The sequence below is a fragment of the Fusarium verticillioides genome, chromosome 9 (assembly GCF_000149555.1).
Source record: "Fusarium verticillioides 7600 chromosome 9, whole genome shotgun sequence".
Taxonomy (NCBI): domain Eukaryota; kingdom Fungi; phylum Ascomycota; class Sordariomycetes; order Hypocreales; family Nectriaceae; genus Fusarium; species Fusarium verticillioides.
The window spans coordinates 157,945-181,907 of record NC_031683.1 but is presented as its reverse complement, the minus strand read 5'-3'; the positions used below and the strand labels follow the sequence as shown (position 1 = coordinate 181,907).

At 48.5% G+C, this 23,963-nt stretch overlaps 11 protein-coding genes across 11 annotated transcripts; 6 read left to right on the top strand and 5 right to left on the bottom strand.

Moving 5' to 3' along the window:
* Positions 1–13: 13 nt before the first annotated feature.
* On the bottom strand, positions 14–2,287 carry FVEG_11027 (hypothetical protein; the record flags this gene model as incomplete). The annotated part of the gene is made up of 4 exons (XM_018900190.1): positions 14–445; positions 494–776; positions 826–900; positions 948–2,287. 4 exons carry the CDS (start codon positions 2,285–2,287, stop codon positions 14–16), a joined length of 2,130 nt encoding a protein of 709 aa, XP_018758428.1.
* Positions 2,288–2,708: 421 nt separating this feature from the next.
* Positions 2,709–4,492, top strand: FVEG_11026 (hypothetical protein; the record flags this gene model as incomplete). The annotated part of the gene is made up of 4 exons (XM_018900189.1): positions 2,709–2,871; positions 2,921–3,520; positions 3,568–4,019; positions 4,067–4,492. 4 exons carry the CDS (start codon positions 2,709–2,711, stop codon positions 4,490–4,492), a joined length of 1,641 nt encoding a protein of 546 aa, XP_018758427.1.
* A 1,028-nt stretch (positions 4,493–5,520) lies between these two features.
* FVEG_11025 (hypothetical protein) lies at positions 5,521–5,976 on the top strand (the record flags this gene model as incomplete). Its single annotated transcript, XM_018900188.1, has 1 exon — positions 5,521–5,976. One exon carries the CDS (start codon positions 5,521–5,523, stop codon positions 5,974–5,976), a length of 456 nt encoding a protein of 151 aa, XP_018758426.1.
* A 1,997-nt stretch (positions 5,977–7,973) lies between these two features.
* Positions 7,974–8,515, top strand: FVEG_16950 (hypothetical protein; the record flags this gene model as incomplete). Its single annotated transcript, XM_018906186.1, has 3 exons — positions 7,974–8,098; positions 8,146–8,249; positions 8,301–8,515. 3 exons carry the CDS (start codon positions 7,974–7,976, stop codon positions 8,513–8,515), a joined length of 444 nt encoding a protein of 147 aa, XP_018758425.1.
* Positions 8,516–8,843: 328 nt separating this feature from the next.
* Positions 8,844–10,905, bottom strand: FVEG_11024 (hypothetical protein; the record flags this gene model as incomplete). Its single annotated transcript, XM_018900187.1, has 8 exons — positions 8,844–9,027; positions 9,080–9,409; positions 9,457–9,989; positions 10,040–10,162; positions 10,220–10,339; positions 10,385–10,480; positions 10,532–10,643; positions 10,688–10,905. 8 exons carry the CDS (start codon positions 10,903–10,905, stop codon positions 8,844–8,846), a joined length of 1,716 nt encoding a protein of 571 aa, XP_018758424.1.
* Positions 10,906–11,731: 826 nt separating this feature from the next.
* Positions 11,732–14,107, top strand: FVEG_16949 (hypothetical protein; the record flags this gene model as incomplete). Its single annotated transcript, XM_018906185.1, has 3 exons — positions 11,732–11,842; positions 11,892–13,409; positions 13,457–14,107. 3 exons carry the CDS (start codon positions 11,732–11,734, stop codon positions 14,105–14,107), a joined length of 2,280 nt encoding a protein of 759 aa, XP_018758423.1.
* A 39-nt stretch (positions 14,108–14,146) lies between these two features.
* Positions 14,147–15,927, bottom strand: FVEG_16948 (hypothetical protein). Its single transcript, XM_018906184.1, has 3 exons — positions 15,758–15,927; positions 15,581–15,699; positions 14,147–15,521 (listed from the first exon to the last, which is right to left on the bottom strand). The coding sequence occupies exons 1-3, from the start codon at positions 15,815–15,817 to the stop codon at positions 14,213–14,215; spliced, it is 1,488 nt and encodes a 495-aa protein (XP_018758422.1). The 5' UTR covers positions 15,818–15,927; the 3' UTR covers positions 14,147–14,212.
* A 423-nt stretch (positions 15,928–16,350) lies between these two features.
* Positions 16,351–17,665, top strand: FVEG_11021 (hypothetical protein; the record flags this gene model as incomplete). Its single annotated transcript, XM_018900186.1, has 4 exons — positions 16,351–16,355; positions 16,421–16,445; positions 16,543–16,916; positions 16,972–17,665. 4 exons carry the CDS (start codon positions 16,351–16,353, stop codon positions 17,663–17,665), a joined length of 1,098 nt encoding a protein of 365 aa, XP_018758421.1.
* On the bottom strand, positions 17,660–19,587 carry FVEG_11020 (hypothetical protein; the record flags this gene model as incomplete). Its single annotated transcript, XM_018900185.1, has 6 exons — positions 17,660–18,045; positions 18,094–18,472; positions 18,521–19,166; positions 19,218–19,371; positions 19,420–19,514; positions 19,574–19,587. 6 exons carry the CDS (start codon positions 19,585–19,587, stop codon positions 17,738–17,740), a joined length of 1,596 nt encoding a protein of 531 aa, XP_018758420.1. The 3' UTR covers positions 17,660–17,737.
* A 565-nt stretch (positions 19,588–20,152) lies between these two features.
* Positions 20,153–20,251, bottom strand: FVEG_16947 (hypothetical protein; the record flags this gene model as incomplete). Its single annotated transcript, XM_018906183.1, has 1 exon — positions 20,153–20,251. The coding sequence occupies one exon, from the start codon at positions 20,249–20,251 to the stop codon at positions 20,153–20,155; it is 99 nt and encodes a 32-aa protein (XP_018758419.1).
* Positions 20,252–21,053: 802 nt separating this feature from the next.
* On the top strand, positions 21,054–22,771 carry FVEG_11019 (hypothetical protein). The gene has a single exon (XM_018900184.1). It carries the CDS (start codon positions 21,324–21,326, stop codon positions 22,560–22,562), a length of 1,239 nt encoding a protein of 412 aa, XP_018758418.1. The 5' UTR covers positions 21,054–21,323; the 3' UTR covers positions 22,563–22,771.
* Positions 22,772–23,963: the final 1,192 nt, after the last annotated feature.

Genomic DNA, 23,963 nt, shown 5'->3' with positions numbered 1-23,963 from the left:
TCGCCAGCTTGCACTATATATCAATAATCATTCCTTCATCAGTAGGATACAATGAACCTTCGCTCTCAAGTCTCTGCAACAAGTTCTCAAAGTCCGCCCAGTCGCAGCCAATCTCATCAGGTAGTATCGGCATATTGAATGGCTGGCCCGAGAACGGATCGAGTATGCTCTCGTCCATCGAGAAGTGAGGCGCGAGCGCAGGATCCGACTGGCCAACGGTCTCTGTGAATGTCTGGTGATCGGTCAAGGGTGTCACATTCTGATCGGATAGACTTGTAGATGAGTTTAGCGCTGGGGTGTTGCGGTCGTTATCGGTTGGTGGTGGGTTAGGCTTCATAGCTTCTTGGACGACACGAAGAAGACCATTTAGAATAGTGTTCAAGCGGTCCTCCTCACTGAGTCCAACGCAGTAGCAGCGAACCAAGTCAGTAGCAGTTACAAGAAGCTGTCCAAATTAGCACAATGAAGTATTGCGGTACATGGTGCAACTCACACTTTGGTCGATCTTCGAGACACGCGAATGCGGCTGTTTCAAAATATGAACAGCCAAGACATACATAGCATGGAGCAGCGGAAAGTATGCCGGTGCGAAAAGATGCGACGCCGTATCATCGTTGTCAGCGAGAAGATGAATGATCTTTCGTGCGGAATTTGCTACCATCGATTGCCCGTTGCGGATCTGGTACTCCCATGGCGTGTCTTTGGCGATGATCTCTACTGCCATGTGCAGGGCGTTTTTGCTGATCAGAAGGGAGTTGCGGTTTAGCATGATGAGGCTGCAAGATATCAGTTTCAAGAGTTATCGGATGGCTTTGATGAACTAACGCGTTGTGATAGTGTAGAGACACGAATGACGCGAGGCCCAAGTTTTCTGGTACGCGCATAAAGTCCGACGTAGGCCTGTTCCATCTTAGCAACCATAGAGCCTCTGCTGTGAGATTGCATACCTTATACCAGTCGGTACACTATTTGCCCAATTCGTCAACATCAGAAATGCCTCTCCAGTACTCGTGACCTTCTCTTTTACCACCGCCTCAAGAGCCCTTCTACTAGCTCTCTCCTCAAGTTGTCTCGCCGTAGCACACCGACGACTCATCTTACTGAACACATTCGCCATCGATAATGCAATGCGGGACGGTTCAAGAGTAGTAGACTTAACAACATCTAGTTCCAGAGTGTCGAATGCATCATCCGAGATGGTTGATACATATCCAAGCTGGAATGAGAATAGCTTCTCGTAGCTGTATAGGGCCCACCAAGCAGGATTCCAGGCGTCGAGATCCAGTGGTTTCTTTCTATTTTTACCTGGTTTGTTGAGACCAAGTGAGTGGGCGATGGAAAGACAGATGCCGAGAGTTGTCCAGGCTGAAATGATTTCGTCGTTTAGGCGGAGACATACTGAGAATAGAAAGAGAACTTCGATGGTGTCGTATGATACGTTTCCAATGAGATGTCCCAGTGCGTTGCGGGCTAGTGATAGTGTTTCAGTCATGTAGGCCTTTCGCTCGGCATGTTGGAGGATACATCCGCCGGCAGCGAAGAGCAGATGACTTCTCAGCGCTCCAATATCGACAGCATGTGACGCCGAGTTTCCTGGATGAGATTGCACTACATCCGCACGAGCTTGGTCAAGCCTCACAACAGGGTAAAAAGTATGTATCTCCCTAGCATACGCGTCAAACAAAGTCTGGGGCACCCATGTCTCCGGCGTAATCGGAATTCCACGCTGGGGCTGAGATGCCGATTGCGGGTTCAGAGAAGACGGGGGATAGGAACCAAAATGGTAAGGGATGCTGAGCCGGAAACAAGCCAGGTCGAGCCATTCCGTCAATACCTGGAAAGACGTGGTACCAGCACTTTGTCGCCAGATCGGCAGCGGGTTGCTAATGGTATCTGTATGAGAGGAGTCTCTACTCTGCGACGGTCTCGGACTCTGTGACCGCGCGCGTATCGGCCCAGTAACAACCTCAATAGTCCTCGGCTCAGCAACTGAATTTCTCCTCTCCACAGCCCCAGCCTGCAATCCATACTCCGACGGACTCGCAGACGTGACAGACCCTCCATCCGTTGACTTGCCCGCCTCTCGCCTCTTGATAACCTTCCCCGGTCTACGCCTATCTTCCGTGACGCAAGAAACTCCAGCGAGGATACAAGCCTGACAAGAGGGCTGTTGCTCGTCACAGCGTGTCTTGCGACTCCGACAGTAGTTGCATGCGAAATTGAGACGGCGCCGTTTGCTGGATCTGGGGACCCCGGGGCTGTCTTCGGTATCCATTGGGGAGGGCATGGGGGTCCGGAAACGTGGGGGAGGTGATGATTGGATTGGTGTCGATGCCGGTAGATGAAGACGGGTTCCGGCGACCAGGGTTTGAAGGGTGATTCAAGATCTGGAGTTGTTGTGTTTGGGTGGTGAGATTCCGAGCCGACGGCGGCGCAGACAGCGTATTTTAATAAACGATCGGTAAACCTTTTGCCTTCCCCGCATTCATTCCCCTCGGAGACTCGGCTCCACCCCCGCATGTTAACCTCTCTCTTCGATCGCATCGCATACGAACCAATCGGAATCTATTCGTTACGCTATCAGACTAACTTAGCACAAAGGTCCAGACCTGACTCCGACCCGGAGGCGAATCAATTGATATAAACCTCGTTTCGTCACGTCTTTCAACATGGAACATCAGAACTCATCCAGTTGACAAGGTGTAGTCATGGCTGAGCGACGCGATTCTTTCGGTGTGAAACCTGACGTCGATGCTGTTGAGGATATCGTCAAGACACCTCATCATGAAGCGCACGATGCGTCTGGTACGGTTAATCTGTATCAAGATGGAACTGTCGTTCTCGTGCCGACACCTAGCCCTGATCCCAAAGGTAGACACACCTCATTCTTTCTAATTATGTTAAACTCAAATTTTAATAGATCCTCTTAATTTGCCGGTCTGGCGCAAGTACATGATCATCCTCCTCGTCGGCTTCTACTCTGGTATCTCAGTCCTAGGAACTTCCGGTCTCGGCTCCGTAGCCCCAGAGCTCTACGCGCTCTATCACAACGACAATGCCAAGCGTGTCAGCGACTTACTTACGTATCCCACTCTCTTCATGGGAATTGGCAATCTGCTTTCTATGCCTCTCGCCAACGCCATCGGCCGGCGACCTGTCTTTCTCTTCTCCTTGCTTCTTCTGACGGTTTCTGGGATCTGGTGTGCTTGCTCAAAGTCGCTTACCAGCCATATTGCGGGACGTAATATCTTCAGTCTTGCTGCTGGACAGAGTGAGGCTCTTGCGCCGTTGATTGTGCAGGAGATTCACTTCCTTCATCAACATGGTGTCAAGTTGTCTTACTTTGTCGGTGTTCAGAACACTCTTACAGCTGCTCTCTTTACTGCGACTACGTACATCGTTCCGTCGCTTGGATTGCCTTGGTGGTATGGTATCATGACCATCATCAATGGCTTCACGATGATTATGTCTATCTTTTTCCTCGCCGAGACTCGGTACGATCGACCCGAAGACGCGACTGGTAAGTCTTTCCCGCTTTTTTCAATGCCAAGTGCTAACCTTGAACAGAGGGTGCAGTTCATCTAAAGCTCGACAAGAACGGCAACGTAGCCCGCGAAGGTACAAACGAGGTCCTATACCAAGTCACAACCCGCAACGGCGTTGTTCTCCAACCTGAGAAGTTCGGTGAGAGAACATGGCGTGATGACATAAAGTTATTCCACGGCAAGGCTGACTGGAAGAGTCTCGTCTCCTTCTACAAGGACGTTGGACTCTCTCTCATCCTACCGCCTATCTTCTGGATCTTCATTCTCAATGGTGCTTTCCTCGGTCTTTACATCTACCAAGCCTCAACCTTTGCTCAAATCTTGGTGCAGCCGCCTTATAACTTTAACGGCAAGCTTCTTGGTTATGTGCAGCTGGTTCAGATCATTGATTGTCTGCTTGCTGTCCCGCTGCTTGGATTCGGCTCGGATATCATTTGCAAATTCATGAGTCGACGCAACAAGGGAGTCTTCGAGGTACATATCCCCTCCCGTTGCTCAAGATCGCATACTAACCGATACAGCCTGAATATCGTCTTATTGTTCTGATCGTCCCAGCGGCTTGTGCCATCATCTCAGCGATTGTGTACGGCCACGCAGCCGCCTCGCCCAACGATTATCACTGGATCGCCATCGTCGCTCCATACCATCTCGGCTTCTTCTCATTCCTCGGTGCGAATTTGGTCGGAATCACTTTTGTCATGGACAGTTACCCCAACAAGTCTGGACCTCTTCTTCTCGTGGTTTGCGCTGGTCGAGGTTTCGTCTCATTCGGTTTGAGCTATGCGACCGTGCCTTCGATTGAGTCCCTTGGATATGACGGTGCCATGAACATTCTTGCCATTATCTGCGGTGTTCTGAGTGCCATGGGGGTTGTCATGTACTTCGTTGGAAAACGTGTTCGGGAATGGGCGCGTCGACGTATCTGGCCTAAGCATCACGAGGAGTAAGGTCTGGAAGGAAAGTAATTAGGTCGCATAGACCATTAAATTATATATTGATCTCTGCGAGTCGAATAGCAATAGTGGATGAGTGACTTCAATGCACGATGCGTAGATATATGGTCGCATCTGCCTCTTAAGAGATCATCCCCTCTGTGCGGCTTGTTAGCGTGAAGTCCCATTACTGCCTAATTAGGAAATATCAAGAGTGAGATGGCTGGATGACAAACAACTACCCTGCACCTTTTTATTGGCGCGCAATATGCTTGCTGAACCCAGGAAATGCCATAGACTTGTCCCTATAAAATTCTTTAGAGAGTAGTCTTGATCCCATCGCATGGTAAACTGCTTGACAACACATTCTCTAGAGAGCTTCGTTAAATTATAACAGTCTTGACTAATTACTTTCCCTCATGTTTCATCAAGGAGACCACTGATGAACGGCCAATGGCATGGCGTCCGTGCGCAACAGTCTCATGCACTATAGCCCTAGTGGGATGATATGCTCTTCTCGAAGGGACATGATAACCTCTGATGTTAAGCAAAATGTGTCAAAAACACCTAGTCTAAGCTCCACTAAACCCATCCTAAAGTATACTAAAGTACTCTAAGCTTACCTAAGTCTTTTTAGGATTTAGCATAACAGTCCTGGGCTAAAAGCGAGTTTAATTGCACCCTCATGCAAAGCAGCTCGGGTAACCAATGCATTAAATGACAGGGATTAAATTCAGCTTCTAGCTCTAGAAGGGACGGAGAATATCATGCATCTATGGATAAAGTGTTGTTTGCATAAATAATGGCATGTTGAGGTTACATAGACTAAAACATCCAGTCATCGGCTAATCGACAGACGCAAGGTTTCACGAACATCTGTCAAGGTTATTAAAGAGCTGTAATCCCTGGTGTTTGTTCTCCTTGCTTCTCCCTCATGCGGTTTTGTTTCGCACCCATCAGCCATTCGTTATACCCATCACAATCAATCCAATACAGGAAATTAATCACATCCCTAATTCACCAAGCGTTCAATGTTCTCCGCAATGGCCAAATCAAAATCCAAGACAGAGGCCTCATCCGAGACCGACACCGCCCCCACAGAACCAACTCCCCGTCCCGTAAGCACCTGCGGCAGTGAGCATCTCCTCATGACAACCCGCCGCCAAGCATCAGAGCAATACGCCAAAGCAGCCAAAGCCGAAAAAGCCTACCGCACCAAGAAGCGAGCTGCCCTCGCCCGTGCCAACTACAACGAGACAAAGACACACTTCAAAGAAGCCTTCTCGCACCTCTGGCTTGCGTTGAAGGGTGTGTTCCCGGCGATCAAGAACTCAAGATATCTTGTTGGGGAGAGACGCGATAAGAGGAGGCAAGAGGCTGAGAAGAAGAAAAGAGAGAGGAATTTGGAGAAGAAGAAGAAGATTGAGGAGCAGCTGGCGAGGGAGGAGGCGGAGGCGGAGGATGATGGGAAGAAGGAGGATGATAAGACTGAAGAGTAGGGACTGCGCCTTTGATGAATCATGAGCTTATGCTTGTGATGATGGATTGTTTATTTTTGTACCTTGTCTTTTAAGGGTGGCGTTTGTCTCTGGCTTGAGGCAGCGATACCCAACTTCCACTCGTTTGTTTCCTTTGTCCTGACGCAATATAGATTATTGCTGCGAATTCTCGGTAATCAATCAATGTTTAATAAATCAATATATATCTTAATAATACTGCTGGAAATCTCCACGCATGAGCTGTCAGTCTAAGTATGAAAGCAATCGTTATGACGGTCAGGAAACCTCGGGGAATCATTCAGCAAGGTCTTCGAGAGACACTAACCTGATGTGAAGATGCATTATCTCTGTCTCTCAGCTACTGATTAATGCTATAATCTGTCGCACGTGGATTAGACTTCTAGCTATATTATGTTAAGGCTCCTTTGGAAGCGCCCGGGATGATGCAACTTGGAAATATCTGGCTGCCCTTTATAACGTATATTTCATAAAGATGCAATTTATGGATCCGAAATCCACTCGTCTCCTCGCGAAAGGTCACCAAAACAACCCTCAGTAATGTTAATCAGATGACAGTAGATGTTTTCGGCATGGCATTCGGATCATTCGGTTGCCAGCTTGAAACTCAGACCATTTATGAAGTTCAGAAGGAAAAAACAGAATTTTCAATTTTAAAAAATTCCAGCTGCGCCAGATAGCTTTCTTGCGTTTAGGGACATTGGTGTTTGTGAGAGTAGGTTGCAGGGAGACCTGGGAGAAGGATAATTAGTAGTTTAAAGTAACCGCTATCGGCTTGGTGAGGAACGCGGTTAATCCTTATAGAGGCCTGGATCTTGTAACAAGGAATAGATGGGCAAGCGTTCTCATTATCATCAAAGTCATTATAATTCAGCGAATGACGAATGGGGCCATGATGTGACGGATTGGAGGGATTTAATGAAAATACTGTTGAGAAATACAGGCCTAGAAAGTGTTTTGAACAAGGCGTATCTCAGTATATGAGTGGTTTATGCAGACAGATAACAAGATAATAATTGAAAGGTGAACGTTAGATATGAAGCAATGGTTGCTATCATAAAGTATATATCTTATCTTCCAGTTGAGAAGTAAAGAATAAAAGGAAGCCTGACATTGTGGAGGCCATGGTTCGTGATACGCTGCCTGAACAGAATAGGCAATCTTAATTAGGTTGTTGACAGAGTCGCCGAGGTATAAAGTCCACCGTTTAACTCTGTCTTTGGAGTTCCTGGTGTTTTCAGAACAGTGATTCTCACTAAAATTACACTTCTTCATCACTTGATGTTCATATCGATGCATTCTGGATGTGGAGCTATTCACCGATTTCAATCTCAATGAGCTAAGGTTGGGGTGTTAAGGCCTGCCAGATATCGTAGCAGTGGCAGCCTAGAAAAAGGCGAGACGGATAGCAGATTGAGCAAGCTTTTGCAATGCTATTCGCGCTTTCTTGGCAGTAAGCCTAGGGTTGTATTGTTGGAGGTTCTCTTGTATAGGAACAAGATAACTAGCCAAGAGATAGAGAAGAACAAGGTGACTAATATTCAGTTTCCACCCAATGAGATTTAGAGATCTAAAAAAAAGATTCAGAAATACCACCTCTATTTCTGCTAGACCCAATCACACTGAGATATCTGACGGGCGACAATTAGGCGAATGGGACTGCCGAGTCTTATGCCCATTCTAGGTACGCTAGACGAGATCATAAGTACAGCCAAGAGGACCCTGAAGACAAAAGTCCTAAAGTAAGGTAGCACTATATACCTAAAATGCTGCCAAATCCACTCTTGGCATTTAGGATACAGGTTATTGCCTACAGATATACAGAAAGCCTTGGCTTGAATAAGGTAGTATGGCGGTGAGCTGAGTTAATTAAAGCTTAATATTTAAGTATATATAACTTCCCAGCTTGTTGTCCATCACTCGGCATTCTAGCGCTACCAGCACTCAGCACCACTACTTCTACCAACTTCTCCTTCGCCATGCGTATTTCAGCTGTCTCTCTTCTTGCCCTAATTACAGGCTCTCTGGCTGCTCCGGCTTCCGAAAATAGTGGCTCTCTAGACAAACGCTGCGAGTGGAATGATGGTCACGGCCCCATCAGCTGGTATGAACTCCCATTGAGTAACTACACCAGAAACTAACCTCTTAAAGTGACTATTTCAGTATTGTCTTCGGTGCAGAGGGACGTGAACGCTCAGAATTCATAATCAAGGGCAACAACTTTGAGCAGCGAGGGTTTCCGAGATGTGATCCCTGTATATATCACCCATATGCCAGTAGCGCCCGCCTGACTGACTGTTCTCTAGGGCAAGGCGGTAACTACCAGCCATTTTTTACCCCGTTACCTTACGTGGTCATGGTGGCTCCTGGCAATACCTGCGAAACAAGACTCCCTGAGGCCTGGTGGGACGATCTGCATATCAAGTATTCCAGCACCTTCTTGAATGCACCTACAGACACCCGCTGTGGACCGGTCGAGAGTGGTTGGGGCCGCCGTTGTATTATTGCTCAGCGCCCTTAACGTGAAGTATATCGGACCGCCAGTTATTGTCAGTTAACACTGTTTGAACTGGCCTGGGCTAGCGTTTACCTTTTACAAAGGCCATTAGATTCACGCAGTGAGAGACTTGGCTGAGTCTGACCTCTGTGGCGGTATCTGTAGTGCTTTTTATTGCTCATTACTTCTTGTGCTGTATATACCTAGAGATACTACTAAGTTCTGTCTGCTGATTTAAACTCTCAGCCACGAGTCTCAACTACAAATAACACATCTGGACAAAGTACTACATATGACTGTTAACCCGTCCCCATTCTTTGCAACAGTAGCTTCATGCATGTAACATGGAAGATCAATGGTTGAGGTCCAAATCCGCTCCCTCCTTGACAGTGTTCCAATACTTCTCCGCACTCCGCTGACGCAAAGCCCGTCCCCATTTCATGACAGGGAAGATGGTCAGATTATGCGCCAGACCCGCAAATGCGCCCAGGATGAAAGTATTCTGATAACCAAGGTTGACAACCCAAGGAGTGACACTGACAGCATTAGTAAGAGCCCATAATCAATGAGTTGGGTTTATGTGCTTACCCATATCCAATTCCGAAAGCCATCGTATTTCGGATGATAATGGCAGTGGCTAAAGCTTCACTTGCGAGATCACGATAGCAATCGATGCAGTACGCAATGGAGATCTGCGAACCAGCTGTCGTGGTGAAAGAGATGACGCCCATGGCAAAGACAATTGAGAACCAATGCGCCTCGTAATAAGCCCCGACGCCGAACAAGATGCATCCAAAGGGAATGAGGATGAGAGAGGGGAGGAAGAGCCAGAGTCGGTGCTCGGCTTCCATGAAGCCCCCATTTCGACGCGCCATCTTGATGATGAATCTATCACCAAATATTCCAGTATAGATGCACCTAGCTTCTGTCAGCTTCTGGTCCGTTTATGGTTATCAGGGACTTACGCGAGGGTTGTTCCAATGAGAGGAGCGATGAATGTCAGCCCAACTGTCGAAGTAGGCATGTTGTAAGGTTTGTTCGACAGAACCATAGACTCGGTTGCATTCAGAACTGAAAGCCAGACGATGTTGCAACCGTAGATGAAACCAGCATATGAGATGATTGGAAACGCAAGGAGGAGAATCGGACGGCTAATAAGCCTTATGAGCCTGTTCTCGCCCTTCATGTTCTTGCGCTCGATTGGTTTGAGACGGGAGATACGGGATTTCTTGCAAAACTCGGTATTGTCAAGATCGAAGGTCTCGTTGCGTGCGCTGATATTGGTGAGAGTTGTAGTAGCGACTTGGTCTTGCTCAACGTCGTGTTTTGTATCGAGATCGTCTTTGGTATCAGGGTCGGTAGATGTCTGATTGGTACTAGAAACTGTCTGTCCTTCGATGTGGTTGGTTGCCATGTATTTCGCTCGATCGAACTTGGTTTCTTCCATGAAGAAGAAGATGATGAGGAGCAGGACGGCGCAGAAGATAGCACACCAGTACTGACACCCTATTAATTACGCAATTTGCCAAGTAGGACTGGAGTACTCACAAATACCCATTGATAGCCCTGGCCATCGTTGATAAAGCCCATGATAAGTGGAGCGATGCCGTTGCTGTAGCCGAGTGCGAGAGCATAGAGAGCGATAAACTTGCCGCGTTCGTGGGTAAAGAACTGCGACACTTGCATAAGGCTTTAATACGCCGATGGCTTACTAGAATAATGACTTACGACGTCTGAAACAGTAATCTCCGCCAACGACTCAATAGGCGCTCCAAAAATTCCCTGCAGAATCTTGGTCGCGATCCATTCTCCATTTGATCGCACGTGAGGCTGCCAGACCATAACCCCCTAGTTTTATCAGCTTCATGCCACGAGTCAGACTTGGAAACTTACTAGAGTACCCAATGTCGTCAACAGATACACAGGCCGCTTCCCGTACTGGATGGCGATGGCTTGCCAGATGATACAGCCCCAGCCGAAGAAGAGAAACTACCAACATGTCAGACCATCACCAAAGTCATCAAACGGAGAATTGCATACCATATATCCCGTTCCAGAGTTCAAGTCATTGTAGCTCAGACCAGTAGACTCCGACAGCGGTCCTAGAGTCGAATACAGCGCAGAGGAGCAGATGCCAATGACAAGCACATATCTACACCATGTCAGTGAACCCCAACAAAATTAGGGGAGACATACGCTGCCATGCAAAAGGCAGAGAGGTATTTCCTCCTCGGCGACCAGTTCAGCGGATCATCGGGATGAGCCGAAGGAGCTGGCACGAGAACAATGTCGTGTTCTGCTCCTTTGGCGTGCTGCGAGTCCATGCTTCCCTGGGCGTCGACCAAGTGGACCGTTCCGGGGATTGCCTCGATCTGATCTGCCATATTAGCTGCGGTCTGACTCTGAGTGGGCATTGTGCGCATGATCCAGGGAGGAGTAGCGGTGGAGTAAATCTGATGGTATGACTGTGGATTCTCTTGGTGGATGGGGCTGTCAGCTGGGATTGCTGTCTGTTTTATATATGCTTGCGGTCACCCATCTCCCTAAGACTCTTGTGCATTTGACACTAGTTTCTGGTGTCGGCGCCATACTTTCGTAGCCCGCAAGATGTTTCTCAACCTTATCATTCTTGACGTCAAGCTCTCCACCCATCAAAGTGAAGCCGTTCATCCGAACGTTGTATCTGAGGTAGTGGAGACGAGAAATATCCCGATTTGGAGAATATCGCTAGAAATTAGAGCACAACACAATGCGGGGGCGGAGCCATCCTTATCGCAGCCCGGCCACTTGGTATCCAGGGATATCATCATTCGTAATCATCTCCTCAATCTCAAGAGAAGTGGTGTCTTGGCGTGAATTGAATCCAATGTCGCGGATCGGCGAAAAGAAAGACAATGAGCCGCATGGAGATAAGGATATTTCCTAATCCAGTTAAAGCAGTTTCGCCGGCGAACTGTCTAATATTCTTGTCCAACCAAATTATAAGAGTTTTCCGAGAGGCTCGGAATACTTCTCCGCATGGCACATCCTTAGCTTATCTCGACACACACTAGAGCACGACTACTCGATCGGGAAATAAGAAACCCATGAGGCACGGACTGTCGGTAGTTACACTTCCAGCCAAAATGTTATATAGTGATGAATCAAGAGGCTCGATAATGCCGTGCAGTAACTTACTCAGAGGACCAAGACGACTAAACATCTGAGCCCACTTCCCATTCATTAACATTGATCGCGAAAATGGTTGCTTCACAATATCCCGTCCGCCCTGCCCTTCGTCACGATGAAGAAGAAATCACCGGCTACGTAGACCCATGGGTAGTATCTCCTGGTGAAACAGCCCACGTCAAGGTACCCAGCCTCGTCCTCTCCCCTGCAATCTCCCCACTAACAATCCAAGATCTCCTCTACAAAGCCCAAGCTCAAATATCAACTCGTCAGACTTCTCCAAGGCCTCGACATGCCCCATGCCCCAGCCCCAGCCAAAGAAGCCATCGAGCATGGACCTAAGGGCGAGTTGGCAGGTCGTTTTCAGGCGTCGCATCCTGGTTCTTACGCTGTCGTTGATGCATGGAGGAGAGAACCTTTGATGGGCAAATCAGAAGGCGTTGAGATTGACTTTTACGTTCAGCCTTGGATGCTTAAAGCTACTCATCCCCAGGCTATCCTGTCGAACCTTGACGCTGCTAAGGGCGCTGGTATAGCTGTTCTTCTTGATCGGGATAATCAGCTTGTTGTCTGGATTGGTACCTGCAATGGCGTTGAGGTCAAGAAGATCGCTTCATCAGCTCGTGAACGTCGATGGTTTCATGTTTTCATAACTCTCAGAGCGAATGAGTTTCATTTGCAGCTTACTCACATTGCTTCTGGAAACGAAATCGCTCCTTCGTCAACTATCGTTCAAACATCTCTTTCCAGCACTCCCAGTCTTGACTCTGGTAGTCCCATGTACTTTGCAGCTACCACAGCAGCAGGCCCAACATCAGCTTCACAGCTACCAGTGCATTTCTTCAACGGCCGCATCGAAGCTCCCCGCTTCAAAGCCTTGGGTCGAAAGAATTGGGACATCGCACGCTACGACTTCTCTGTTGGGATTGACACAGATGAGATCTTTGATGTCTCTGGCTCTGGGCTCAATGGTGTTCTCGTCAATGCCCCAACGCGAGCTATTCGCGGCCATGACTGGGATCATAAGCTCATTGGCCTCGGTTGGAAGGAAGCAAAGTACGGTTTTGGTGCTATTCACTTTCATGATGATGATCTTGATGACGCTGCCTGGGACACCGACTTTGAGTTCACTGTCCCTTCTGATCTGCGCTCTGGTGCTTATGCGGTCGAAGTTCAAGATACAGAGTCAGATCTCAAAGACGCGATTGTGTTCTTCATCCGTCCGAAGGAAGTCCGACCGCAAGCCAAGATTGCTTTTGTCTTTTCGACGTTTACGTACCTCGCCTATGCGAATGAACATATGTATGACGAGACAAAGTCGACACATATCTCATTCCCCGAGGGTGTTCAGCTCGTCGCGTCTGATAACTATTACAAGATGGTGCGGCGCCATGATCTTGGTCTCGCTATCTACGACCTCCACAGCGATGGTTCAGGCGTGGTGTATAGTACCACTAAACGACCGATTCTGAATGTGAGGCCGGATTATATCCACTGGGGTTTTCAGCGACCACGAGAGTTTTCAGCTGATCTACTAATGGTTGGATTTCTTGAGAAGCATTTCGGCGATGGCTACGATATTCTCACAGACCATGATCTTCATCTCCGCGGTTGTGCTTCATTGTCTCAATACGATGTTGTCATCTCTGGCTCTCACCCTGAATATCCTTCTGCGGAATCTCTTGACGCTTACGAGGGCCATGCCAAGAATGGAGGATCGCTTATTTATACTGGCGGCAACGGCTTCTATGTCAGTAACCCAATCGTGGAGTTGAAACACAGCTGATGTACTTTTAGTGGAAATCTGTTACGGATCCCAAGAGGCCTCATCGGATGGAAGTCCGACGCGCTGACGTCGGTGCCCGAACCCATGAAAATCCCCCAGGAGAGCGCCATCACGCACTAAATGGCCAACTCGGTGGTCTCTGGCGCTCAATCGGCCGCCCGCCCAACGAGCTTTGGGGTATTGGCAGCTGTGCTTCAGGTAAAGGACCCGGTCGGCCATTCATTCCAACCGACGAAGCGCTCAACAATCCTTCATTGGAATGGCTCTGGAAAGGTCTTACCGAGAAATCCCGAAAACTCCTTGGAACAAAGGGTCTTGCTGGTTGTGCAAGTGGCGATGAGCTCGATCGTCTTGATGTCGCGATTGGGAGTCCTGTCAATGCAATATTGCTTGCTCGCAGCGAGCGACATGATGATCATTTCATGCTGTTCAATGAAGAGCTCATATTCCCCATGATCGGGACCCTTGGCTCGACTTCACCGCTTGTGAGGAGCGACATGGTATACTATGAGACGAATGGAGGAGGTTCTGTCTTCAGCGTTGGTAGTATTAACTGGAATAACTCCCTAGCTTGGGATGGATATCAGAATGATGTCGCGCAGGTGACTGAGAATGTCATCCGGGAGTTCCTTGCCCGTGGTAAGAGGCGTGCATCGGTATAAAAACAATGAAGCGAAACCGCAACAAGAGAAAGAATACGTTTCGTTTACTTCAAGCTTAAATAGACATATCTTTGCAGCATATTTACTTTGGATTATTGGTCAAATCTACAAAGACAATCGCGCCTGACTGATTCCAAAGACGTTACTGATGACATGTAACGTCTCTACCGCCACAGTCTTGTGACACGCCAAGCTCCATTTGCAACTGAGCAGCATTTGTAATGGCCAGATGAGAGCAAACCCTCCAAGAACTCGTTGACTTCGCTGCGTGCTCGGTCGGCCTCTTGTATCAATTTGCTGAAGGTGAAATGGAACGCTCGCTACTATCTCCGAAATCATGCTGTTGATGATCTGCGCCGAGTTGGCTTTCATGGCGTCCAGGTTTCGACCCGGTATCGATATCTGATGTGATTGTCCGTGGTCAACAAGGCTGATCATCATGCTGTGTAGTGTAATGCGTGAGACTCGCCAGTAGTTCCAAACCTTGGAGACCTGAGTGTCCGAGTAGTAGCTTGCCTGCGTCTCTTCACCGTTTGGTGTACGTAGCGCCGTCTTCATTTGAACCCACCTTGGCTCGCAATGCGTCTGCCAATCCGCAATCCTCGCCTCCAGGCTAACGATGTCCTCAATCAGGTGGTCTAAAGAATGGATCAGGCTCGATATTCCATGTATGCCATGTGTAAGAAGGCCAATAGCGCGATTCCGTAGTCTTCCGACCTCAAGACTCAAAGCCGCCATCCTGGCTGCCGGTGTCTGGGACGTCAGCATCCATAGCCACTTGTGGATAGCCTCATTTCCAAGAGTGCCTCCATCGACAGGAAGCCCCTGCATGAGCCACGGCTGTGCTTGGATGACAACAGAATGTGCCAAGTCATGCGTGCGCCGTGTCCGGAACCCCTTCGCCTCGCGCATTTTTACTAGCTGCGCACATGCGTTTAAATGTGACATGTTTGGGACGCTGCTATTCCCGGTCAGATGATCCAGGACGTGCAGCAATAAAACACAGGCAAGCGTCTCGTCTTCCAGGCATCTCTCGGGGTGAGCTATTGAGCTGTTAATAGCCTGCAGTGCAGCTCCGTACGTGCGCCTAGCCTTCTGCAGCATGCCGGCATCGTTTGATTGGTTGGCAGCCACAAATAACGATGCCGCAGAGATGGTGACTCTTATGCAACTGTCGGGAGGTGCTTGGTAGTGAAGCTGCGGTAAGTGCGAGTACCAACCCACGGGCATCAAGACTTGATCGAAGAAGAACTGGGTCAAGGCCGTATCCCAAGACTGGGCAACATATGGTGCTAATTGTAAGTCCAGGCTTTTGTTGGCGCTTCTATTGCAGTTGAGATTCCTTTCCTCCGGAAGCGACGGGACAAGCTCAAGGCCGCGGGGGAGACGTTGATCAACTGCGGCAAAGTGTTCTCTACATCCTATTAATCCTTCATCCATCCACATTGCATCAGTAAATAATGGGTCACTCACGCCTTTGCCGTCACCTTGCTAGTCTCATGGCGAAACCGAACATCCTGCGGTTGTGGGTAGCCAGGACAAGTCGTGCCATACTTGACACATCTTTGGCACTGCGGCTTCGCCCTATCGCACTTTGATCTTTCAGCATTGAAAACAACAATTATCCTGCAGCAACCGAGATTTACAGACCTTGATTCTGCGACAACGGCATCTTTCGCAGCCCAAGTAGATCCCACCTGGATTCGGCATGCTTGTGTCTAGCCGGGGTCAGTCTGTCACAGTTCTTCATACGACCTCCGGTGGCACCCGGATGCTACGGCCAACGCTATGTGTAGTCGGCTCTGCTTTGCAATGGGGCAAGGCTTGTGAGTAATGGAGAAAAGTCGAACGAAAGGATGATTTGATGGCGCTGCCTCGGAACGTTGCCAAAAGTGGCCATGCCAGGAGAGGCTAGCGTACCGAGCACTTCACTACATGCATAGCTCCCTTGGCCTAGAAGCTACAGAATCACAACCTTCAACCGGTTCAAGGATAATGCATTTTACAAATCAATATGTTAGTCACACTACCCCTCCCTAATAAGGGTATATATACCTTGCTGCCCCCCCAGCAGTCTTCAATCTGTCTCAAGATCTTAAGCACTTCACTGCCCAATCCAGGCTGAGATCACTATGCAGAGAGCCGAGCCGTTTAAGATCGATCATTGGAGTCAGTAAATCTAACTTGAAGTGTCTTTTTACCGACAGCTAACCAACTTTTCTTCCGGTTCTTAGTGGAGAAGTATGGGGTTCGTCAGCCCTTCAGACAAGACCACCCTCTTTGTATCCGAGACTAATGTGTATTCTCATATAGCCAGGAGCGAGAATCTGCCTCTATGGTAAGACTGCAAAGAGAATACAGTACCTGTGTGATTCTGACGCGTATATGAACTTTCAGACTCATTTGTGTCTGCACTCTCACTTAACGAGTTGCAGCAACTGGCTCCGGATGCCAGCCATGCAACCCTAGATCCAAACCAGAAGCTTACCTACGGCACGCTGCAGGGTTCTTTGCGCCTTCGAGAGCGAATCGCCAAGATGCACTCCTCGCCCAAAGCCCCATTAACAGCTGCTAATGTGGTTATCACACCGGGTGCCATTATGGCAAACTATCTCGTTTTGGCTGCAATTTGTGGCCCTAATGACCATATAGTCTGCCAGTACCCCACGTATGGGCAGTTATATCTTTTGCCAAGGTATAAGGGAGTTGATGTCAGCTTGTGGGCTATGAATGAGAAAGATAATTGGTCCTCTGATGTGGCAGAGCTTGCTAGTATGATTAAGCCTAATACTAAGGCTATTATTATTAAGTGAGCTCTTTTTATATCCGTATTGTATACCAGGATGGAACTGACAAGACAATAGTAACCCAAATAATCCTACCGGAGCTGTCATTTCTAAGGATAAACTGGAGGAAATCTTGGCCCTCGCCCAAGAGCGTGGCATTGTAGTCTTCTCTGATGAAGTTTACAGCCCTCTATTTCACACGAGCAACCGCCCGCCGCCTCTAGTCTCTTTGGGCTATAACCGTACCATCTCAACGGGTTCTGTCTCTAAGGCTCACGGCTTACCTGGGCTTAGAGTAGGCTGGGTAGTATCGCAAAATGCAGAAATCTTGCGGCGGGTTACAACACTCCGAGACTATACAACTACCAGCGTGTCGCAACTCGATGATAGTGTTGCTGCATTTGCGTTGAGCGAGGAGGTCTTACCCCAGCTAATGGAGCAAAACATGCAGATATGCGCCGAAAGTATAGTCATACTCGACGAGTTCGTTAAGCGCAATGCCCGGCGATGCCGATGGGCTAAGCCGGATGGGGCAGCGACGGCTTTCGTTCAAATTTTGAACGAGGACGGATCCGCGACGGATGACGTCGCGTTCAGCAAACAGTTAGCGGAGCAAGAGGGTATCGTCGTTCTGCCCGGAGGATATTGTTTCGGTGAACCTGGAGCGAATGGTTTGAGAGGGTACATTAGACTCCCACTCGGCCAGCCAAGACTATTGGACGCTGCATTGGAGACGCTGGAGAAGTTTATCCATAAGCAGACACACTTCTAGTATTCATCTATATTGTACACTTATTGTATCTACCATTCCTCCAATAAAAGCGTATCTCACCCATGTTCCATCTCACTCAACCCCACTGTCGCTATGAACAACAACCTTCTCTGCATCCTTCCCAGCAGCCATCTCCTCAAAGTAAGACTCATCCTTCTTCTCACGGGTGACATACCCGGGTGGCGTCCACTTCGCACTTTCCCATGCCTTGAGGTCAGGCAGACAGTACATCATGTCGATATGCTCAAGACTCAAAGTCTTTGACTCGTATAGGAAGAAGTATACAATGACAGTGCCAATCAGATTCATGCCGGCGAACACATAGCCAAAGGCGTAAGAGATACCAGCATCAGCGAAGGGAGTGAGGAAGCTGATGAGGACTAATGCACGTTGGTATTAGCACGCTAGGTTTATGAAGGAAAACTTACAATTTGCAAGCCAGTTGCTTGCAGTAGCCAACGAAGCCTGCTTGGCACGAGTGCGTAAGGGAAAGACTTCTCCAACAACGACCCAGCCGAGTGGACCCCAACTGACAGCGAAGGAGGCGATGAACATGCAAGCGGAAATAATCATGACGATGCCGCTGGTACTGCTGCCCTCAGGGTCAATGGCTGTTCCGACAGATGCAAAGATGAGAAGCCAAGCTGTCTGCCACAAGCCGCCGATGATGAGGGGCCAGCGACGACCGAACTTCTCTGCAGAGTAGATGCCGAAGAAGGTCATTCCGACGTTGATTGCGCCGAGGATTAGTTGGACGAGAATGGGGTCGTCAATGCCGGCGGACTCAAAGATAGTGGCTCCGTAGTACTGATGTCATGTCAAGTCTTTGTCGCTCAGTAGCAGTGGTTGGCTTACGAAGAAATAGTTGGCACCAGTCCACTGCTGGAAGAACTGCACAGCCATTCCAAGGAGTGTTCGGTACAGCACCTTCGGTCCCTTGTTGCGCACACCAAAACATTCCAACCAACTTCCCTGCCCAACCTTTCGCTCCTCCTCAAGCAGAATCCTCATCTCCTGAATATTATCCTCAACAATTGGATTTTTCACATCACTCACCATTCCCCTTAATCTCGCGAGCGATGTCCTCACACCATCCCAATCCTCTCTCATGGCAAGCCATCTAGGCGACTCAGGGCAAGCCAAAACCCCTAGCCCAAGAGGAATCGAGAATGCCATCTCAATGGCGATAACAATTCTCCATGACGCATCACTGTCTTCAATCTCACGTACGCCATAGTTGACGATGTTTGAGATGAGAATGCCGAAGCAGATCATGAGTTGATATGACGACACGACAGCGCCGCGGATTTCACGCGGTGCACACTCACTCTGGAACATGGGGACGCCGATGGACAAGGCACCGACACCAAGACCGGCGATGAGACGGCCTATCATCATGTGAACCCACGAGTACATGGCCGTGATTTGGATGACGTTGCCGAGGAGGAAGATGACGACGAAAATGGTAAGACTCCATCTTCTACCGTACCAATCTGCCGTGCTGAATCGCGATGTTAGTAGAGAGTTACGCCAATTGAGATGAGAGACTTACTAAGATCCTGACAAGGCTCCAATGAGACATCCGATGCTCATAAGTGACACAAGGATACCTTGGATGGCGGGGACCCAGTATTTCCTGCCGTCATCGTCTGTTTGAGCAAAACGATCGACGTAGTCTCTGAATAGAAGCATAGCCGAGATTTGACCTGTTTCGCGTCAGATTCAATAACTCCAAGAGGTTGAGAACCGCTTACCAGTATCATATCCAAAGAGGAATCCTCCAAGAGAGGTGATGAGGGCTAAGACTAGAGCCTCAGCGCCGCAGGCGGCCCCGTTGATAGTGAAAGATCTGGTTGTCGCATCAGCTCTATTTTACTACCTCAAAGCTGTAAGGGATAATGGACATACTTGTTCCCAAGCATATTGCCTGTCAATGTCTTATAAACCCAAAGCTCATTGATTTGCTCTAAGCTTCAACGCGGTCCCAATCCTCTATTTATTCCTTTCATTTTCAGCGGAGCCTTCAAAAAAGGGAGTCCTAGCTACAACATGACAAGTCCCATGAGGTCTTGCGAAACCACGACAACGCGATACCCAAATCTCCAATTTTGCTCAGCGATCCTATCGGGGAACAAGGCTAAATGGAATAACCTTCACCTTTTACCCGTCAAGGTGAGGCTCCCCGGATATAACCAAAGGGCCGAATCCAAGGGTTTGGGCCGAAGGGCGCCGGACCGGTGAGCAAGGTCAGGGGAAGTTTATTCTCCGTGGGATGTGTTTTCTGTGGAGAATCACGCGTGGGGTCACCGCCGGACATCCCCATGATAGGAGAGATGGGGTTGTGGCATGGGAAAAAGTTGGGGTGATTCAGTAACATGAGAGAAAAGACTATGGTTTCCGGCTGCTGCCTGTTCTGCACCGCTTGTTTATTGTTGCACTACAAAACCCCTATCATGGTACAAGCAATGTTTTGTGATCATCTGAGAATTAAACAGCACCTGACTTGCACAAATATTGGCAAATGAATACACCAGCACAGACGAAATCCGCGGCAGTGAGGCCGGTATAGCCGGTCTTGGCGTCCATCAGCTCGGGACGTAACAGGTATTGCTATCACCTGACTTCGGCAAAGATACTAGATGGCATGGGACTTGCGGAGATTTATTTAAGCATTATGCTTGAAGTTAAATGACTCGGTTGAATTTCTCGCGTCACGTTTTTGTGAAGCAACGTTTCATTACGCACTGAGCAATCGCTGCCCTGCACTCTTTCGGAAGACTTGTATGAGTGGCATGAGAGCGCGAATTACTAGCTTCGGGTTATTGCTCTGAACTACAGAGAATTTTGTGCAATTGGGCGATTTCAAAGTTTGGAATTACTAATGAATATTCTACGATGGATGCGTTGAAGGACCCAAGTTCCGAGTGTGAACACGCAGTCCTATGTGCAGATTCAGAACAGCAGTTGTTAACTTTTACTAAAAACTGCGGATGATAATAGTACCAGCGATCTGGGACACATGTTTGATCCAGGCAGCTAGAAAGTAATTTTGCAGACTCTTATAAAGTAGCCAGAATTTAATACCCTCATTTTCACAGTCAATCGTCTCTGGAATAAAGTAAATCGAAACATCATCAAACTCTAGGTTAGGTAAATCGGGCCAGGTGGGGAGAGAGTTGACCCCACTAGAACTCAGACCCTCCTTTAATTGGATCAACGAAGTCCCACCCAGTCCCACTGAAATCCAAGCGGGCTTTTGATTGGACAAGATATAAAAAGACCCATCACATCACGAGTCCAGATTCTGGAAATAACTAGAGAGCAATGACCCAACAGCTCGGGAATAACACGTGGAGCGAAGTCACTGAATCAACACCATCCAAACCTTGATTGTGCTTCCTCCTCCAAAAGTCAAAACGAAAGATGCTTTTTGTTGTGACATTCGGGTGCAAATTGTATTTCAAAAATTGCAGTGCCTCGTTTGTTAAGCCTCATTTTCACACAAGCTTACGTCATGTGCACCAACTGCGATGACAGCTCTAGGCATCAGCGCCTCAATTGGAGTTGCCCATGAAACTCAACTCTCACCATTTATCCCCTCCTTCTCCAGCTCCTGGCACAATCTCAACTTCTCAACTTCTTCTTCCTCTTTTTCACAATGTCGGAACATGGCGAAATCCCCAAATTTACCGTCGATCTATCTCTCCCTCCCGAGACCCGCTACGACCATATCGTTCCGCACTTCAAGACCGCCGTCGACTCATGCGATTTACCCTCCCTGTTCTACGCCCTCCTCGATGAGCTCGTCGGAAAATCCGCAGGGAGAATATTGGCTGCGATCTCGCCGCTGCTCATGCGACGCGTTCATTCAGATGAGGAAAATGCAGAATTGATCGGCATCTCGAGAGCGATCGGCATTCCCATGCACATCCTCGTTGCTTTCAATGTTCTCTTGGATCTTTTGCTGGGATGCACGAGCGGTGGAGTCAGAACTCTTGATCCAGATTCTGGTGGGAACGCGACGCGGATACTTCATTTTCGGACTCTTGACTGGGCGATGCATCCATTGAGAAACATCATTGTCGAACTCGATTTTGTGCGTACGCCTGGCGGCCCGGCCATTGCGACGACGGTCGGGTATCTTGGGTATATTGGGGTTTTGACAGGAGTGCGAAAAGGCATGAGTTTGAGTTTGAACTTCAGACCGCATCATGCCAGGGATACTCTTCGACAACGGGTGTCTTACAGATACAACCAGGCAATGGTTGTTCTTGGGCAGCGGCAGTCCATCTCGAGCAGTCTGAGAGAGATTCTACTAGGCGACTCTACGATGCCGGAGAAACAGTCCAATGAAGCGCACGAGACGAACGATATTAGCGACGATTTGCAGAACCGATATGTACAACAAGTCCTCACAAAACTCTCAACGTCCAATTCAACCGCCGCATATCTCATCCTCTGCCAGCCAGACCGCGTCTTAATCATCGAGAAAGACAATCACAGCGCATCAATCCGCGAATCCGACACATTCCTAACCGCCTACAACCACGACGTCAAAGACGAAGACAACCCCGAGCTTCTCCAACAAGCGGCAGCAGAACTCGCAGCCGGCGAAGATGCAACGGGCATGGCAGACGTGGTGGCCTATTCACTTGAACGAAAGCACGATTTGGATAAGCTATGGAAGAAATGTGTTCGGAATTGTAGAAGACGGTACAAACTGCGGAATGATGTTGTGACGAGGGAGGATGTGGTGAAGTTTTTGCAGAATGATATGATTAGGAATGAGGAGACGCATTACGCTGTCATCATGGATCCGAAGGAGGGGAAGGTCATGTGGCGGAGTGCGTATGAGTATGTCAGTGAGGGTGAAGACGGGAGTTCGGAGGAGACTTGATGCTTTGAAGGTGCATTGGTGCTGCTGATTACTATGGGAGGTCAGGTGTACCCAGTATGAGCAACGCGCCAAGGAAAGGCAATCTGAAATGGTACCGTTTGACAATGAGTTTACCCTGCAGGTGCTAGTTAGTTGGGCTTCTAGACATATTGTGATCAAGAATTATGGCCAAAAGAAATCTCAACGACAATGTCACAGATGTCTTGATGCGTCCCTGGATACAGGGCTGAGTCTTACAGGGATCTGAACAAGTGAGCGTAAGCCGCATTGAAGCAGCAAGCCAATAGGATAGAGGTTTAAACGAACAGACCAATCACACAGGCTAATTGAACAGGCCATCAACGTGGAGAGTAAGCAAAGCATCCAATCATATTGAAGTCATCCGTAGTAAAAAGGCTCGGCATATCACAATGATCTACAATGGACATCTTGGCAAACTCCGAATGTAACTGCATATTCTTTCATTCTTTGAAGGACACGGCTCGTATACGCAGGGGAGAATCTGATGTCAGCAGGGCTGTTTGAGGAAAAAGTTATCCTACTTTGTTGCATGCAACTTCCTATTCTGTCTAATTTAGACCGTGGATGGAATCACTTGCGAAGGGTAGACGCGAGTGACTGGAACATTACTGCATGAGGGATTTGACCTTGGCATGCCCGTTAATGAAGATGGCCTGTGATGCAGGGGTTCACCGCAGGGCGTAGGACTTGACGGAAACCATTATCCAGCAAATGTCGGCTTATTCGGTACACTTCAGCTGGTGCAACTGCCGGCCGTAGAGAACTTTAGGACATACCTACTTCGCAACACTGTTTGACCATTCTGTTTTGGTACTTCAGAACTATGCAAATTGAGAACGCGTTCGTATCACTGCGTTTACAAAACGAACATGCGGGTGCCACAGCCTCACACGTTTGTGGAGTTATGGAGCATCAGTCCTTCTTGAACGTACACACGTTTATTAATCGTTGGGCTGAACACTTACCACTGTCAGCCCAACGCCACGGTGATTTCATGGCCTGTGCAGTATTGACAAAAGGACTCGTCGCTTGGACTCAAGGCTTGTAACTTTTGCATCACGACCTGCTGATTCGACAATGGCAAGTTTCAAGACCCGCCTCAGAGACTTTCTGACATTATCTGACCTGTAGACAAGGGTAACTGCCGCGGGGGCTGAGCCTCAGCGCTATCATAACCCAGCTAGGCACCCCAGGCACTTGATGATGATCGACAAAGACTGTCGAGAGACTTCAGGAAACCTTTCTCCGGGTGATAGTACCCATGAAGCTGCATGGGAAGGAATGAACTTTGTTCTGGAGACGAAATGGGAGCTCTTTGTAGGAATCGCCGAGACCGTGACGCCCTAAACGAGTCGTTAAGGGAGTTGAGTGAAGATAAAA

What these genes read in the sequence shown, in the direction of transcription:
- FVEG_16948 (XM_018906184.1), bottom strand. Translation starts at nt 15,817, where the DNA reads ATGCCGAATCCAGGTGGGATCTACTTGGGCTGCGAAAGATGCCGTTGT. An exon ending in GCCGTTGTCGCAGAATCAAG is followed by an intron (nt 15,700 to 15,757) that starts GTCTGTAAATCT and finishes GAAAGATCAAAG; the next exon opens with TGCGATAGGGCGAAGCCGCA. An exon ending in AGCAAGGTGACGGCAAAGGC is followed by an intron (nt 15,522 to 15,580) that starts GTGAGTGACCCA and finishes AATAGGATGTAG; the next exon opens with AGAACACTTTGCCGCAGTTG.
- FVEG_11019 (XM_018900184.1), top strand. Translation starts at nt 21,324, where the DNA reads ATGTCGGAACATGGCGAAATCCCCAAATTTACCGTCGATCTATCTCTC.